The following is a 17,317-nucleotide window of genomic DNA, read 5'->3' on the forward strand; positions in this document are numbered from 1 at the left end:
ATCAACACTGAATACACAGTAAGAAACAATGGTCTACAAAAATTCAGTCAACGTTCCTTACAGTGCAAAATGGTTCTGTACTTTCTTACTGCTTTCACACAAATTATCAAATGGTTCTCACTCTAGCTGCACACCAGAATGACCTCTGGAAACTTAAAAAACTTAAGTGGCTTAATCAGTATTATACCGTAGCAGAAAAAAATCAAGGCTTTACTCTTCTAATTTCTGGTTTAGAGCTTTTTCTACTGAAGGTCATAAAGACTACAAACTGAAAATGTAATCCACAATAAAAGATTATATAAAATATAAAAAAGTAAATGTTACAAAAATTTTTAGATAATTCTCCCATTGCACACATTGTTCAGGCTTTGTTGAAAATAGTGGATGTACTGTCGAACTTCACAAGTTAGGAGTGAGAGAGGGTACATATACTACATTAGGATCCAAAATATAAAAGAATTATATTTGACTTTGAGTCTCAAACCACAAACATTAATCAAAACACTGATAAACCCAGCGCAGAAACATACAAAACTATAATAAATATGTAAGAGTAAAAAGTTTAGAGAACAAACTCAACAAGGCAACTGACAGTCTTGGTTAAGGGCATTTAATTATATGTCTCTGTTGAGAAAAAACTTGACTTACAAAAGCTATTCTGAAGATTCACAGAAAAAAGAATACTATCCAGTGTAATTATTATGGTCAGAGTTATTTACAAAAGAAAACATAACCTCCTCAGAAACACAATTACTAACTAAAATTTATTAATATTTCAAACTTTCCCAATCACATTAAAAAAATTTCATGAGGAGTATTGGTAATACTTACCAGTTATACCCTCTGCTAGAAGATCTGTCATTTTGCAACACGATGCCAAAAGCTTAGTGGTAAATTCATCTAAAAGCATTATCTTAAAGTGAGAACATAAATTAAGAAACAGTATAAGCATTTGATTGCCAAGAATTCACTAAAGACAGAATTTCATCTGTTACACCTACTCAAACTTATGAACTTTTTGTAACATAAAATTTAAATATCAGGACAGTAGGCAAAATTATCTCAACTCATCTTTTAACCTGCATGACCTAGAGATTGACTTTCTCAATGTATGTATCTATAGTATTTTACATAAGTAAACAAATAGAAATATTTCCATTTTGAAGCAGAGAACTCATTCATTTTAAATGTATCTGATGTTTAACATCAAATTTTCTTAAAATTATAAATGCCACTTGTGGAATAACATAATTGTTCCAGGCACTGTTGTAAGCATTTTACATGGATTAATTCATTTACTATTTACAACTACCCTACAAGGTTCTACCATCCCCGTTTTATAGACAAGGAAACAGAGGCACAGAGAGGTCAAGTAATATGGCTCAGAAGCCATAGCTATTAAGTGGCGAAGCTAGGATTTGAATCTAAGCAGTATGGTTCCAGACTATACACTCTTACAGAAGTAAACAAGGACAAAATTATATTGAAGTCCTTCACATAAGGGCAAAGCACGTAAATTCTACCTTCCATTCGTCTTCTTTCTTGCAGTCATCAAACACTGCTGCTTTTATCTCTGCAAAAAAAAAATTATTTAGGCATCTTAATCAACAGAAATAGAATAATACGATACTCAAAATAAATAACAGAATACACAAAAGGTCCAAGATGGCAGGGGAAATAACCAATTTGAAAAACTGTTAAGAGGCGGGCCCCGTGGCAGAGTGGTTAAGTTCGCGTGCTCCACTGCGGTGGCCCAGGGTTTCGCCGGTTCGGATCCTGGGCGTGGACATGGCACCGCTTGTCAGGCCACGTTGAGGTGGCGTTCCACATGCCACAGCTAGAAGGATCTGCAACTAAGATATGCAACTATGTACCAGGGGGTTTGGGGAGATAAAGCTGAAAAAAAAAAAAAAAAAAGATTGGCAACAGTTGTTAGGTGCCAATTTTCACAAAAAAAAAAAGAGAAAAACTGCTAAGCCACATAAAAAGCACACATATGTACTTGTTAAATTCTAAGTGAAAATCCAGTTCTCTTTAATACCTAACCTATATGGTACATTTAAACTGTAATATATTTTTAAACTTTTGAGAATAAGAGTATTATAAAAAAGGCTAATATATTGAAGTATACAAACATATCAGGAAAATATTTTTTAGAAGTATTATCTGATTTGGTTTTTCCTATTCTACTTAAATCCCAAGTAAACAAGATGAGAACAAAAAACCCATAGGAAAATCCTTAACTAGATCATTGCTAAATTACATCTGACAATCAAAACTGGATAAGTACTTTTCTTCCTGACTTACTACAATTTTCAACAATATATAGCACAGCATTGGGATACACATATTCAGTCTTGATTTATAACCAATAAATATTAGTATGTTCCTTGCAATGATTTTCAAAATTAATCTAAATATATTTTTTAAATTAGCTCACTGATTTACAAAAACTTTTTTATGTATTAAATAAAATAATTAAATTAATAATTAATTAAAAGTACATAAATAATTATGTATTTTTCTTATGTATTATTTATGTGTTAAAAGAATACACATAGGCAATTCGCACAAATATCTGTTCTCCTACTTTATGAGACAATTTCCCATATTTAATGTTTTATTAATTTCCAATTAATTTTGAAAACTGCAGTAATATATAGTATGTAATATGTAAAATATAGTTAAAAAATAAATAATAGTAACTCTTCTGTCTTTCATTGATTTTTGGTAGTGAGATGTTCATATAATTCATTTAAACTTTTCTATTTCTTGATTTATATTTAAGTTAAGACTTTTGGAAATTTACCATGAAGTTTTTGGCATCATGTTAAAAAATGACATGTTAGAGTAGAGAGTATATTTTAATACGGGTTACTAATACTCATCATAAGAATTGTGATCTGGAAGGTTTTAGTCTGATTGGGAAGATTTGAAAGTGTATAGAAATATTAGTTAAGGTGCTTATATATTTGCCAGGAAGATTATAATGTTATCTGAGAATTATGGCAAAAGCTTGAATTATTTAACCATAACATAACCCTAAAGCACTGGTTTCTGGTACTTTACAGGCAAAGATGCAGGATTTTCTCAAGCAGAGCTCCGACACTGAAACATCATGCTACTTCCCTTTCTAAGCTTGCTTTATTATTGTATACCTCAAACAAGCTGAAAATCAAAGACGGTTTGCTTGTATTTATAGGATTTGTGTCTTTCTCTTAAGAAATGAATGCTTGGGGACGGCCCCGTGACCAAGTGGTTAAGTTCTCGCGCTCCACTGCAGGCGGCCCAGTGTTTCGTTGGTTCGAATCCTGGGCGTGGACACGGCACTGCTCATCAAACCATGCTGAGGCGGCGTCCCAAATAGCACAAGTAGAAGGACCCACAATGCAGAATATACAACCATGTACCATGGGGCTTTGCGGAGAAACAGGAAAAAATAAAATCTTAAATAAAAAAAAAACAAAAAAAAGGAAATGAATGCTCACGGAATTTATGGAGCAGACTGAAGAGCTCCCTAGGCAGAACTCATCTCATAAGTCTTTAAAACCTTAGAAATTACACTGTCCTATATGGTAGAAACTAATCACATGTGGCCAGTAGCCCTTGAAATGTGTCTAGCCTGAACTGGGGTGTCCTGCAAGTATAAAATGCACACCAGATTTCGAAGATTTAGAAAAAAGGAATGTAAAATATCATTAACTTTTTATATTGATTACCTGCTTAAATGATAATATTTTGGATTTATCAGGTTAACCAAAATATAGTCTTTTTTTCTAAGGGTATTCTTTTTTTTTTTTTTGGAGGAAGATCAGCCCTGAGCTAATATCCACTGCCAATTCTCCTCTTTTTGCTGAGGAAAACCAGCCCTGAGCTAACATCCATGCCCATCTTCCTCCACTTTATATGTGGGATGCCTACCACAGCATGGCTTGCCAAGCAGTGCCATGTCCACAGCCAGGACCTGAACAGGCAAACCCCAGGCCACCTAAGTAGAACGTGGGAACTTAACTGCTGTGCCACCAGGCTGGCCCCAAAAATATATTCTTAAAATAAATTTTACCTGTTTCTTTTTACTTTTTTTTAATGTGGCTACTAGAAAACTTTAAATTACATATGTGGCTTGTGTTATATTTCTACTGGATAGTGTTACCTTAAAATCTGAGGATATCTAGACAGTGTTAGCATCTTAAAAATAAATAATAAAGAAATAACTAGTTCTTTGGACAAAGATAAGGAGCATTCAGAACAAGTGATATGGTCACAGGTAAGGTATGTTTGGAGAGGAGTCAAAGGAAATACACCAACTAATATTCAGAACTAAAAAAAGGTTCTTCCTCTAAATACTAATGAAGATTATTTGACCTTCTATCCATTTCTCTGGCACCCTAAATATGGATATATCTCAAGACTCAGTTCTCTTACTTTTGCTCTGCTTGCAGTACACTCTTCCTCAGAGATCATACTCGTCATCAAAGTTTCATCTATCAGATCAGTCCTTCAATATTTCCCCCAACTTTATTCAGATATAACTGACACATAACATTGTGTAACTTAAAGGTAAATAATATGTTGATTTGATACAAATGTATCGCAATATAATTACCACTGTAGCGTCAGTTAACGCCTCTATTACCTCACATAATTACCATTTCTTTTTTGGGGTGAGAACATTTAAGATGTCTTTTAGCAACTTTCGAGTACGCACATATACTATCTATAATTACATATATTATAGTACAACTATATCTTGTTGTACTCTAACAACTATAGTACAATATTGTTATCTATAATCACGATGCTGTGCATTAGATTCCCAAAACTTATTCATCTTCTAATTAGAAGTTTGTTCTCTTTGATCAACTTTTTCCCATTTCCCCTAAACCCTGCAGTTCTTCAGTTTTCCACAATCCTACAGCCCATCTCTCCCTGGACTTCCTTCAACTCCGTAATAAGGTTTAAGCACCAAAATGCCTCAAATTGAGATTATAGTTCCCTAATCTATGAGTTTTACTGTCATTTTCTTACTCATAGTCTTTGGCTATTTCCTCCTTCACCCATATCCAATCATTAGGCAGTACTGATTTTTCTTTCTGGTGACTGCCATTGTCACCAGCATTGCCTTGATTCCCAACATCTCTCACGGAACTACTGCAACAGTCTCCTATCTGGATTTCCTGCTTTCCACCTCCAATCTCTGCCTTTTCAATCCGTTTTTCACACTGCTGTCAAAGTGATCTTCCACAAGCGCAACCCTTCGTTTATATCAACACCTACCTCAAAATTTCCTCAAATGCTCACTCTTGCCTACAGAATAAAATCTCGACTCTACTATTCCACATCCTCCACCAACTGGCCTCTATCTAATCTCTAAGTTGATTCAAACGCTACCCAAATAATGATCTATTGATACCAACAACCCTATCTTTGCTCATTCTGTTTCTCCTAAACGCAAAAATAAGTGTATTTAAAACTGTAATGCCAAAGAGGAAGGGAAAACATTGAAGGAAATACAAGAGTGGAACTAACAAAGTAGTTAGTGTGCAGCATCAGCAATGCTGATGGCATACTTGCACAACTATTTTTTTTTGGAAGATTAGCCCTGAGCTAACATCTGCCGCCAATCCTCCTCTTTTCGCTGAGGAAGACTGGCCCTGAGCTCACATTCGTGCCCATCTTCCTCTACTTTCTATATGGGATGCCTACCACAGCAACGGCTTGCCAAGCAGTGCCATGTCCGCACCCAGGATCCGAACTGGCAAACCCCGGGCCACCGAAGCAGAATGTGTGCACTTAACTAAGGCGCCACTGGGCCAGCCCTGCACAACTATCTTAATCACAGAGAAACTATTAATAAACCTGATAATAACAGTGCAAGAGAAACTGATTTGTCTGGAAAATAGGAAATAATCTATGAATAACAGAGTTTTTAAGGAAACAAAGAAAAGCCTAGCAGTGTGTAAGCCATAGTTAAGGAAATAAGGGGGTAAAAAGCCAGTACTAAAAGATAATCTCAATATGGACCTGGAAAAGGCAGCCTCTTCTTTTTTCTCCATCTGCTCTTCGTATCTACATCCATGGCTTCCATGACCACCTACACGCTGTGCCCTAAATCTAGATCTCTAATTCAGCTCCCTTTTCTGAGATTTAGATGTATCTATCTTCAAATGCTTACTGGATACCTCTACTTGCCCTTAAAACTGTGTTCTAAACCTAAACTATTTTTTCCCTCCAAAATTGTTCCTTCTCTTTCCCTTTATCAATAAACAGCGTCACCCACTATCTAGCCTCCTAGATCTGAATCCTAGTCTAGGACGACTCTCCCCCAGCTTAAATCCTATTGATCCTACCTCCTAAATCTCTCTCATATTCTCACTCATCTTTCCTCTCTATCTCCTGTGCCAGAGTTCAGCCTTCCCTCTCGGACCAACACAGTAACCAAGTCTCTTTGCCCCTCACTCCAGTTTATCCCCTAAGTGCACACTCTCTTCTAATCTCTAAGAGTTTTTTTCTAATAATCAAATTATTACAAAAATGGAATCAGCATATACATATCACTATGTCATCTGCTTTTTAACTCAACAGGCATCATAGATATCTTCCATATAGAATATAAAGATATAAATATAAATCATTCTTTTTAATAACCACATAATATTCCTTAGTGCAGGCACACCATAATTTACTTAACTATTCTATGACAGGCAGTCGTCCTGTTTCCACCTTTGCCAGTATAACGCTGCAATGAAGATCTTTATACATATATCTTTCTTTACCATTACTTTTATTTCTGAAGCAGAGGTTCCCATGAGACTGCTGGCATCAAAAGATATGTGTTTCGGGGCTGGCCTGGTGGTGCAGCGATTGGGTGCGCACGTTCTGCTTTGGCAGCCCGGGGTCACCGGTTCAGATCCTGGGTGTGGACATGGCACCCCTGGGCACACCATGCTGTGGCGGGCGTCCCACGTATAAAGTAGAGGAAGATGGGCATGGATGTTAGCTCAGGGCCAGTCTTCCTCAGCAAAAAGAGGAGGATTGGCAGCAGATGTTAGCTCAGGGCTGATCTTCCTCAAAAAACAACAACAACAACAACAAAAAAGATGTATGTCCCTTATTTTACCACATTTTGCCAAATGCTTTTTCTAAAATGTTATAACAATTCACATTCCACCAGCAAGCTTCCCAACCACTGCATGATATCAATCACCCTAATTTTATCAATCTGATGGGTTAAAAAGAGTAGCTGATCTTGATTTGCACTTCCCAGGTTACTACTAGCCAGTCAAAAACAATCAACCGAATGTCCTCATCTGCAAATTGCCTGTTTATATCCTTTCCTCATTTTTCTATTGAGTGATTATCTTTTCCTTATCAATTTGTAGGCACTCTCTCTATATAAAGCCTTTCTCTCCTACGTGTGGTCAATATTTTCTTCAAGTCTATAGTTTACCTCTTGATTTTATTCATGGTATCTTCCACCACACAGAAATTTACAAATTTTATTTAATAAAATCTTTTCCATTATGGGATCTGGGTTACCAGTTAATTTTTTAAAAAGTCTAACCCACATTATCCTATATTTTCTCCACGTTTTATTGTTTTACTTTTTACATTTTTGATATTCAATATATACAAAATTAATTAATTTATTTATTTATTTTTAAAAGATTGGCCCCTGAGCTAACAACTGTTGTTTTTTTTGTTTTGCTTTTTCTCCCCAAATCCTCCCAGTACATAGTTGTATATTTTAGTTGTGGGTCCTTCTAGTTGTGGCATATGGGACACTGCCTCAACGTGGCCTGGTGAGGAGTGGGTGCCGTGTCCACCCCCAGGATCCGAACTGGTGAAACCCTGGGTCCCTGAAACGGAACGTGCAAACTTAACCAATCCACCACAGGGCCGGCCCCAAAATTTATTTTTAATTTGCTAAAGTTGGACTAAGATCATGGCTAAGTAAATAAAAGAGCAAGGAACTGGGCCCAGCCTGGTGGCGCAGCAGTTAAGTGCGCACGTTCTACTTCGGCGGCCCAGGGTTTGTTGGTTCAGATCCCGGGTACGGACATGGCACCGCTTGGCAAGCCATGCTGTAGCAGGCGTCCCACATATAAAGTGGAGGAAGATGGGCACAGATGTTAGCTCAGGGCCAGTCTTCCTCAGCAAAAAGAGGAGGATTGGCAGCAGATGTTGGCTCAGGACTAATCTTCCTCAAAAAAATAAAAATAAAAATAAATAAATAAAAATACACAACGATGTACCAGGGGGCTTTGGGAGAAAAAGGAAAAAATAAAATCTTAAAAAAAAAAAAGAATCTTTATAAAGGTAATCCCTGGGGCCTCGGGCAGAGGCAAAGGCAATACTCATCAGTTAAATAAAAACAGACTGAACTCTGCATGGGAAAGACCACGAGAACTTTCAAGGTACACTGTTTAAAAGCTGTATGAAAGTAGAACACCGGAAAACTGAGGACTGCTATAAACCCAACTAAATATATACAAAGGCAAACATTAAAGTAATCATTTCTAGGTAGACATTAGTAAATTCTGTATCTATTTCTTAAAGAAAATAGTTAACAATAAAGGAGCTGGAGGATTTGTCTCTTAAACATAAAGGTATAAAGGCAAAAAGCCAGCCTTTATAAAATTACTTGATGACAATATAAGTCATAACAGTAGTTGCTCTGGGGGAGAGGGTGGCCTTTGGACCGGGAGGGGTTTTGGGGTACCCGGAAACGTTCTCTCTCTTGATCTAAGAGGCAGTCACATGGATAAAACTTCATCCAGCTGTACACTTAGCTGCTTACTTTATCATTATACTTAATGAAATCTTAAGAGTCATTTCCTTCAAACTAGGAACAAGAAAATGACTTCCTTTCCGCATTGTTTTAATCGCGTCCCCAAAGCACTAGTGACTGCTATTTGAGAAGGAGGGGGAAAAAATCTTCCATCTTTAATGGCTCCCCACTGCCTAGAGAATGTCTACACCATTTAGCTCCAACCTAGCTTTTATTCTTTGTCCTCTTATTCCTTGCAACAAATGCTCTGTACTCAAAAGGAAGTGTTCCCTTTTCCATCAACAGTCATGTACTTAGTCACCCTTAGGCCTTGGCTCAGATTTCCCTGTCTGGCAAAATCCTACTACCTTTCAATGTTACCTCCTCTTTGGAGTCTCCCTGATCCAATCCCAAAGAGGACATAATTCGCTTTTCTTCTCTTCTCCCATGAAGCTTTTTCATACTGCTAATACGGCACTGAGTACTTGTGTACTTGTCTTCTCCCACCGATCTGTGAATTCCAGGAGGTCAAGGAATATGCACCTAGGGTAGTGTGTAGCCCAGGGCAGATACTAATAAACATCGATTTAAATGAATGCACAACTGTGAAAATATACAAAAATTAAAAGAAAATTTTGCTCAACATAATAGACTTAAAGTAGAAGCGGTAAGAATGAAAAATAACATAAAGCAAAGATAACTGATTATAAACAAAAACATATTTCATACATGATTATATTTGCATAGAAAACTTTTAGAATTTATGAAAAACCTAAGAATAGTTGTCTCTGAGAGGGAGGCTGGGGGTCTGGGTTGGAAGATTAATTTTATTTTATAATCTTTTCTGCTATTGAAATTTTTTGCCACATCAAGGTATTTAAAAATGATAAAAATGTTAATTACAGGGGCTGGCCCCGTGGCGGAGTAGTTAAGTTCTTGAGCTCCGCTACTGCGGCCCAGGGTTTCGCTAGTTCGGATCCTGGGTGAGGACATGGCACCACTCATTAGGACACATTGAGGCGGTGTCCCACATCCCACAACCAGAAGGACCCACAACTAAAATATACAACCATGCACTGGGGGGATTTGGGGAGAAAAAGCAGAAAGAAAAAAAAAACAGAAGAAGATTGGCAACAGTTGTTAGCTCAGGTGCCAATCTTTATTAAAAAAATGTTAATTACAAAGATTATGAAGGAGTATGGAAAATGTTATGTCAATGTTAGGTGTTTAAAAAAAGCAAGTCACAGAATGACAAATAAAAAATTCATCGGGATCTATATAAGGACTAGAAGGAAAATGTGAAAAAGCGGAAGAGCTTATGATTTAATATGAAAAGAAGTGGCTCAAATAAATACATTCTGATTACTTTTATTTAAAAGCATTTGTAATTTTCCTATGTTCATTTTCTCTAACATTTCCTCTAAAACATATGATATGAATTACAGACATTAGACTACTGTTTATAGACAAGAAAGAAGAGAGACCGTACTGAGTAATATCATGAATAAGGAAAAGAAATGTCATAGGCGGTTTGAACTTGCTTTGTACTTGATTTAATTACTGTTGTTTTGCGTATTTATTTTTTAAATAAACTCCATCAAATTTTTATTTAAAACCTTTTATCAGTAATATTTTTGCTACCACTTCCCTTAGCAAAAAGTGGCAAATGAGCAATACCAAGCACTAGAAACTTACTGATTTTAAGTATGGGAATTAGTTTTGTAAATAAATGTAGTCTTTTGTGCTCAAAATACTTAAAAAGCAGTTTTAAGGTAGTCCCTAAAGGCTGATTCCTTCTCATGTTTAGGTCTCAGCTCAAATGTCACCTACTCAGAGGAACCTTACCAGATCCAGCTACCTAGAGTAGCCCCCTCTCAGTCTCTTTATAAATATCACAAACTGAATTAATCATGTTTATTCTTTGTTTACATATTTATTTTCTATTATTCTCCATTTGAATGCAAGCTTCGAGAAGGCAGGGAACTTGTCTGCCTTCTATTGCTGTATTCCCATAGGAATTCAATAATACTTATTGAATAAATAGGGGACTTTAGGTAGCCAAAAACGGGGGAAAATTATAAAACTAATATCCTGTTTACTTTTTTTTTTTTTGAGGAAGATTACCCCTGAGCTAACTACTGCCAGTCCTCCTCTTTTTTGCTGAGGAAGCCTGGCCCTGAGCTCACATCCATGCCCACCTTCCTCTACTTTCTACTTTCTACACCTACCACAGCATGGCGTACCAAGTGGTGCTATGTCCGCACCCGGGATCCGAACCGGCGAACCCCCGGCCGCTGAGAAGCGGAACGTGCGAACTTAACAGCTGCCCCACCGGGCCGGCCCCTACTATTTACTTTTAAGCACTGTTATCCATTGCCTTCTGCTAGAGCCTATTAGGAATTTAAAGCTCTAGAAGACACAATAGTGGATCTACTTCAAGAAGCTTCTCAGGAGACCCACATTAGACAGTAGTGAGAAGTGCCATTCAACAAAGATAAATTAAATGCTACAGAAACATAAAAGGCTGAGTTAAAATGAGAAGCCAATCTGGAGGTAGTAGCCTCATTTGAGCCAAGACTTGAAGGTTGGCTAAATTTCTAAGGGAAAAGAATAGGGGTGAGGGGAGAACTCTAGCCAGAGGAACTGGCATCAAGACGTAGAAGACTTTGAGAAGAGTAAACAATACAGACTAACTGAATATCAAGATGATACAAGGAAAAAGTAGATAATGTGGTAGGTCAGGGCCAGGTTATAAAACTTCTAAAGCAGACTAAGTGTTTGAAATGATCTTTAGGCAACTGGGGGTCTCCCTCTGCAGGTCTTCAAGCAGGAGATGAGCAAGATCATAGCACAGCACTGTTACAGGAAAATTATTCTGGCAGCAATTGGCCAGACGGACTGGAAAGAGGAAGATGAAGGGCTTGGAGGTTCAGTTAGGAGGCTACTGCAACACACCAGGAATAAGAGAAGACTCTGAACTAAGGTTTAAATATTATAGAAAGTTGCAAACAGGTCAAACATTAACTCTGCAGCCAAAAAGGGCGGGGCATGAATACTAAGTCTACATTTAATAGCTGTACTGGGCTTTAAAAAAATAGCTTTATTGAGGGGCCGGTCTGTTGGCATAGTGGTTAAGTTCATCCACTCCACTTTAGCGGCCCAGAGTTCACAGGTTCAGATCCCAGGCACGGGCCTACACACTGCTCATCAAGCCACACTGTGGTGGTGTCTCACACACAAAATAGAGGAAGGTTGGCATAGATGTTAGCTCAGCAACAATCTTCCGCACTAAAAAACAAAAAAAATAGCTTCTCTGAAATATAATTTGCATACAGTATAATTCACCCAATTGTAGAACTGTGTACAATTAAAAGGCTTTCAGTATATTGAGAGTCGTGCATCCATCACCATAATCAATTTTAGAATATTTTCATTACTCCAGAAGGAAACTGTTCCCCTTAGCCATCATCCCTGAAGTGAAGCTCTCCATTACCCCCAGATGTAGGCAACCACTAATCTACTTTCTGTTCTCTGTAGGTTTTCCTCTTCCGGACATTTAATATAAACGGAGTCATATAACATTTGGCTCTTTGTGACTGGCTTCTTTCATTTGGTGTAATTTTTTCAAGGTCCATCAATGTTGTAGCATGTATCAGTCCTTCATTCCTTTTTATTGCCTAATAATATTCCATTGTATGGCCACACCACATATTATTTATCCATTCGTAAGTCCATAGACATTTGGGTTGTTTTGACTTTTTGTCTATTATGAATAATGCAGCTATGATAATAGCTGTACCAGTTTAAACATCTGTGAAATAAGAGATAATAATTCTCATGAAGTTTTAATACATGGAAAGAATAGTGCCTGGCACAGAGTAGATGTTCAAGAAATATTAGTTCCCTTTTCCCTACTTTGCAAAACCTTTTCCCAGTCAAATCTATGATTTTCCTACCTCTTACGTGATTCCTTCATCATTTCTTTCAGACTCTGTCATCTTTTGCAAACTGAACTCAGGCTCCCTCTCTCAAATGTTGAATGAGAATATCATCTTCTTTGGTTAGGTTTCTATTATATAAAGATTCAAAGAACTGTTTTTCAACCCTTATATCTCTTTCCTTCCATTCAGTCTCCCGTCTTCTTTACCATACAGTACACTCCATCTAGATATCCTGGTGCGACCTCAAGTTAACAGCACCTCCAGTTAACAGCACAACACGGAAATTTTATCTCTAAGCTCCCTCTTGCCTAGTTTCCATGCTATCAAAACTAACAGTACTACCATTAAACCTTTTTTGCTGACAAATACTGATGTTAAGGACCATATATACCTTGGAAATTACTTATACAACACAATTTGTTATCCATTTTCATATAAATGTATTTAAATGTCATTGTGATTTAAAAATATTACCAAATCTTAAAAATCACCCATGTAAATCTTGAAAAACAAAACGCCAACCTTAGAATTATACAATTTTTAAAAAGATCTTTTCACAACTTCTTTCTTTGTTATTTTTCCCCCTCTATTTATACACTTGTTTTTAGTACCTGGCACGTTAAGCACTATGTCAGTTACTGATTTGGCGTTTTATTTTATACAAGGAACTCTGCAACTCCCAGAATTTTAACTCGGTCATTTCTGTTCTTAGTGCAACAAGCCGGAGTCAGAAAGACTAATTAGACGTTACTCTCCACTACTAGACTATAATTACTTTGAACCCAGTAATGCCAAACGATGATGGTTCTTCCTGTTTGGGGGGTTCATTTCTTCTCTAACCTGGCAGACTAAGGTTTGGAGCGATCTTTATTAAAGTCGTAGATGATAAGGCAGAATGGCAGAACATCAACAACCAATAAGCTGTACAGTCCCAACAGCAGGGAGTGGCCCAGAGAGTGCAAAGGGAGAAGCGAAGGCGCAGCCTGGCCCCGGCTATGCAGGGAGCCGCCACGGCAAACAGTTCATCACTCCAGTGGTCCCCTCTCGAGAACTCTTTAGAAAGTGGGCTCCTCTAGGAGTAGAGGAGGAAGGATCTGTTTAACTGGGTTTTTTTAAAAGACAAACATTGCAAAGTACGCTTATAAAACCCTCCCTGGTACCAACACAAATGCGCAGAATAAGCAGTCTTCGGAAACCCGGGCGTGGGGAGGCGGGGAGGGGCGGGATAGAGAAGCACAGCGCCCAGACCTTCTCGAGCGGAGCGACATCAGCGACAGGTGGGCCCGGGGGGAGCCGAGCAGCTCGCGGAGCCCGGCCGAGGAGACGCGCGGGGGCTGCGGGGGAAAAGCCGGGCGGAGGGCCGCTCGCCCAGGGCGGGGCTTCGGGGCCAGAGCCCGGGCGAGGCGAGGGGCTGCCGGACGCGAGCAGGAAGGCCGCCTCCCAGGTGCAGGCAAGGACTAGGGCTGGGAAGGGAAGCGGGAGAAGTCCTAACAGGGGCGCGGATCCCAAAGCAACAAGTGCCCGCGGCACCTCCCCAAGAGCCTGTCGGGCTGGGCAGGAAACCCAGGCCCGGCGCGCGGCCTCCCGGCCTCCCCTCTCTCAGCCGCTGCCCCACCGCACTCACTCTGCCACACGACGCTCTTCAGCCCCCGTTCCGTCACCGGCGGCGCCATCTTCCCAACGCGGCGGAGCTGCAGCCGCCGCCCCCAGCCCGTAACCTACTTTTTAGCTGTGAGAAGGGAACTTGGGCTGGCCCCGCCCCTCGTTGCGGGGAAAGCCCCGCCCCACCCACGGGCCGCGCCCTCCGGTGTCGTCACGCGCGCCTGCACGAGGATTCCCGCCCACCCCTGGACGGAGGCTGCGCATTGCGGCTGGAATCTCCCTGGGCAGTCTCGCTTCTCCTAGCGGGAGGCTATGTCAACGCGAGCTCGACGAACCGTGCTGTCGTGCTCTCAACTAACACGATCTAAGCAATTTCGAGTTCACGCTTATGATGCACCAAGAGGGAAGGGATCCTTTGCTTTACCAAAGAATTCTTTACTTTGCGAAGCGTTCATAATAGACTTCCGTCTGTAGCCAGCTCAACTACCAAACGGAAAATTTACACCCAAAAATGTTTATTTGGGGCCAGCCCTGGTGGCCTAGTGGTTAAATTTAGTGCGCTCTGCTTCTGCGGCCAGCCGGGGGCGCGGACCTGTATCACTTGCTAGTCAGCAGCCATGCTCTGGTGGCTTACATGCGAAAAGAGGAAGATTGGCAGTGGATGGTAGCTGGGGGCGAATCTTCCTCAGGAAAACAAAACGTTTATTTTATTCATTTTTCAAGGACATAATAATTGTGTGGAAGTGTGAGGTACCCTCGAGTGTGCACAGAACTGTGCGTAACTTTCAGAAAACTCAGAGAAATGAGAGACCCACTTCTGAAGAATTTAAAATCAAATTAGCTCAATTCCTGGCATGTTGAAGGTAGTCAAAAGTTAGTTGAAGAAGTGAATGCCTTAATGATGACAATATATGCAAATGAACCAATAAAACTGATGAGTTATTTAACAAATTCGTATCAAATTGTATGAGAGAGACTATCACTGCTTTAGGATTTAAAATAAGGGAATTATTGTTAGCTGATTCACAAATTGTGGTGACTTGAGCTCAGGCTTGAAAGTTTAGGCAGAGATCTGTTTCCTGAGGTGGTCCTTTTGAGACTCGAAATCAAAGTAATCAGTTTAGTTGCTGAGGGCTCCAACTGTGACATACCATCACATACACTAGAAAGTAGACTTTCCCACAGAGATTTGCAAGGAACTAATGGTCTGTACTCAAGTTGGTCACGTAGGGAAGTGGAAATGGTTAGTTACTACTAGTAATAATGGCTCGTATTTACTGAGTGCTTACTATATGCCAGGCACCATGCTAAGCGGATTATCTCATTGATCCTCAAAACAAATCTTACGGACAAGGCAACTGAGGCTTAGTGAGGTTAAATAACTTGCCCAGGATGCACGGCTAGTGGTGGAGTGGGAACCAGGATCAGCCTTGAGCTACACAGGAAGCAATAGGGCAGTCTGCGAGATACCTTGCAGTTTTTGCCCTTCAGGAGAGAGAAGGAGAATGAAGAATCAAAAGAGCACAGCCTAAGATACCTTGCAGTTTTTGCCCTTCAGGAGAGAGAAGGAGAATGAAGAATCAAAAGAGCACAGCCTAAGGTGTGAATGGTTTTTCCATTCGAGGCTTATACGGTAATGGAAGCTGGAGCCCTGGGCCCCTTTTAAATCTACTTAAATGGACCCAGCTGCTCAGAATTTTAAACAAATACATTATTTCCCTCTCCCTTTGCAGTTTTAAATCAGATTCTGCTTAGTATAGCAGGGTGGAGCCCCAAGCCATAATAAACAGACGTGACAATGCAGACTCACCCTTCTAAAATGGAGCTCCTTGTCCCAGAGGGTCAAACCAAAACAGAGGAGTGGGGCGGGTGAAGTGCCTCCATCTCCTAACCTTGAAGGAGAATGACCAGGTACTAGGAAACAACACAGAAAGGCCCTTCTGGGTTGGAAGTTTGACTTGAGTCACATGGGTTACAGCTGTGGCTCATGCCTCTGAAGGCCAGATTCCAAGGTGGCAGTGGGGCATAGTGCAGCCAGCATGGGCTTTAACCCCATGTAGACACAGGTCCACGTCCTGCAAATCCTGGCTCTGCCTCTTAGCAACAGTGTGACTTCAAACATTCACTGCATTTATGTGTTGAATACAATATTTCAAACCTCACAACAGCCCAACAAGATGACAATCTTTTTTGCTATTTCACAGATGTGAAAAATGAGATTCAGGGAAGTTAAATCACATGAGACCTCAAGATGGCTCCAAGACCACTGGCCTTTCCATCGTACCATAGTGCCTCCCCTCCCTTGCTCCCCTAGTTTCACATGACCTCCCTGAGCTCTCTCTCTTGTCTCCTCTAGTTTGTTTGCCTAAACAAATTGAACAAGGAATTTTAGTTCCTGAACATGACATGGCAGAATGAAAGGTAAAATCCACCAACAATGGTCAGAGATGAAAAATCTGCTTTGCATAATTCACAGAGCAGATAAACAACCAAAATAACTGACAGCTGAATGTAAAAGCTCTCAAGTTAGGGCAGATCACTCACTCCTGGTCCTGTTCCCAGGTCTTCGCTAATAATTGTTGACTTAATCATGATAATCCAGAGAAATATTTTCCATGAAACTATCATAGATTAGCAGGACCAATCAATGCTATGTACTTACTTGGCTCCTGAGAATTTGTGTTTCACCTGGTTAGTTTTGTGACCATGGATGTGTTACTTGACCTTTCTGGGTCTCATTGTCCTTGTATATACAAAGAAATAATCTAATAATCTGTATAAAGGAATAACCCTAGCTCAGAGGGTTGTTATGAGAATGAAATAAGTATGTGGAAAGCACTTAGAAGCACGTAGTATGTGCTACATCCATGTTTTGGTTTTATGTTCACCAAGTATGGACCACATTGTCTTCTGTGGAATTCTGACCAAAGCAGCCCAGCCTTAGATGCCTAGCTAAGTAGATGGCCATTTCATTTTCTGTGTCCTGGTATTTATAGGATATGGG

At 39.6% G+C, this 17,317-nt stretch overlaps 1 protein-coding gene across 4 annotated transcripts in view; it reads right to left on the reverse strand.

Annotated features, from left to right (window-relative positions):
• STXBP3 (syntaxin binding protein 3) overlaps nt 1-14,613 on the reverse strand; it is a 61,851-nt gene extending 47,238 nt beyond the window's left edge. The window contains exons 1-4 of one of the 4 annotated variants that reach the window (XM_070607834.1): nt 14,336-14,497; nt 9,152-9,313; nt 1,524-1,573; nt 832-913 (exon numbers count right to left, since the gene is read on the reverse strand). In XM_070607834.1, the coding sequence (XP_070463935.1) occupies nt 832-910 (79 nt within the window). In that variant the 5' untranslated portion in view covers nt 911-913; nt 1,524-1,573; nt 9,152-9,313; nt 14,336-14,497. Of the gene's footprint in view, nt 1-831; nt 914-1,523; nt 1,897-9,151; nt 9,314-14,335 lie in introns of all 4 variants that reach the window. The other 3 variants (XM_070607831.1, XM_070607833.1, XM_070607835.1) reach the window with 3 other exon arrangements.
• Nucleotides 14,614-17,317: the final 2,704 nt, after the last annotated feature.

The sequence above is a fragment of the Equus przewalskii genome, unplaced genomic scaffold (assembly GCF_037783145.1).
Source record: "Equus przewalskii isolate Varuska unplaced genomic scaffold, EquPr2 ChrUn-13, whole genome shotgun sequence".
Classification (NCBI taxonomy): Eukaryota; Metazoa; Chordata; class Mammalia; order Perissodactyla; family Equidae; genus Equus; species Equus przewalskii.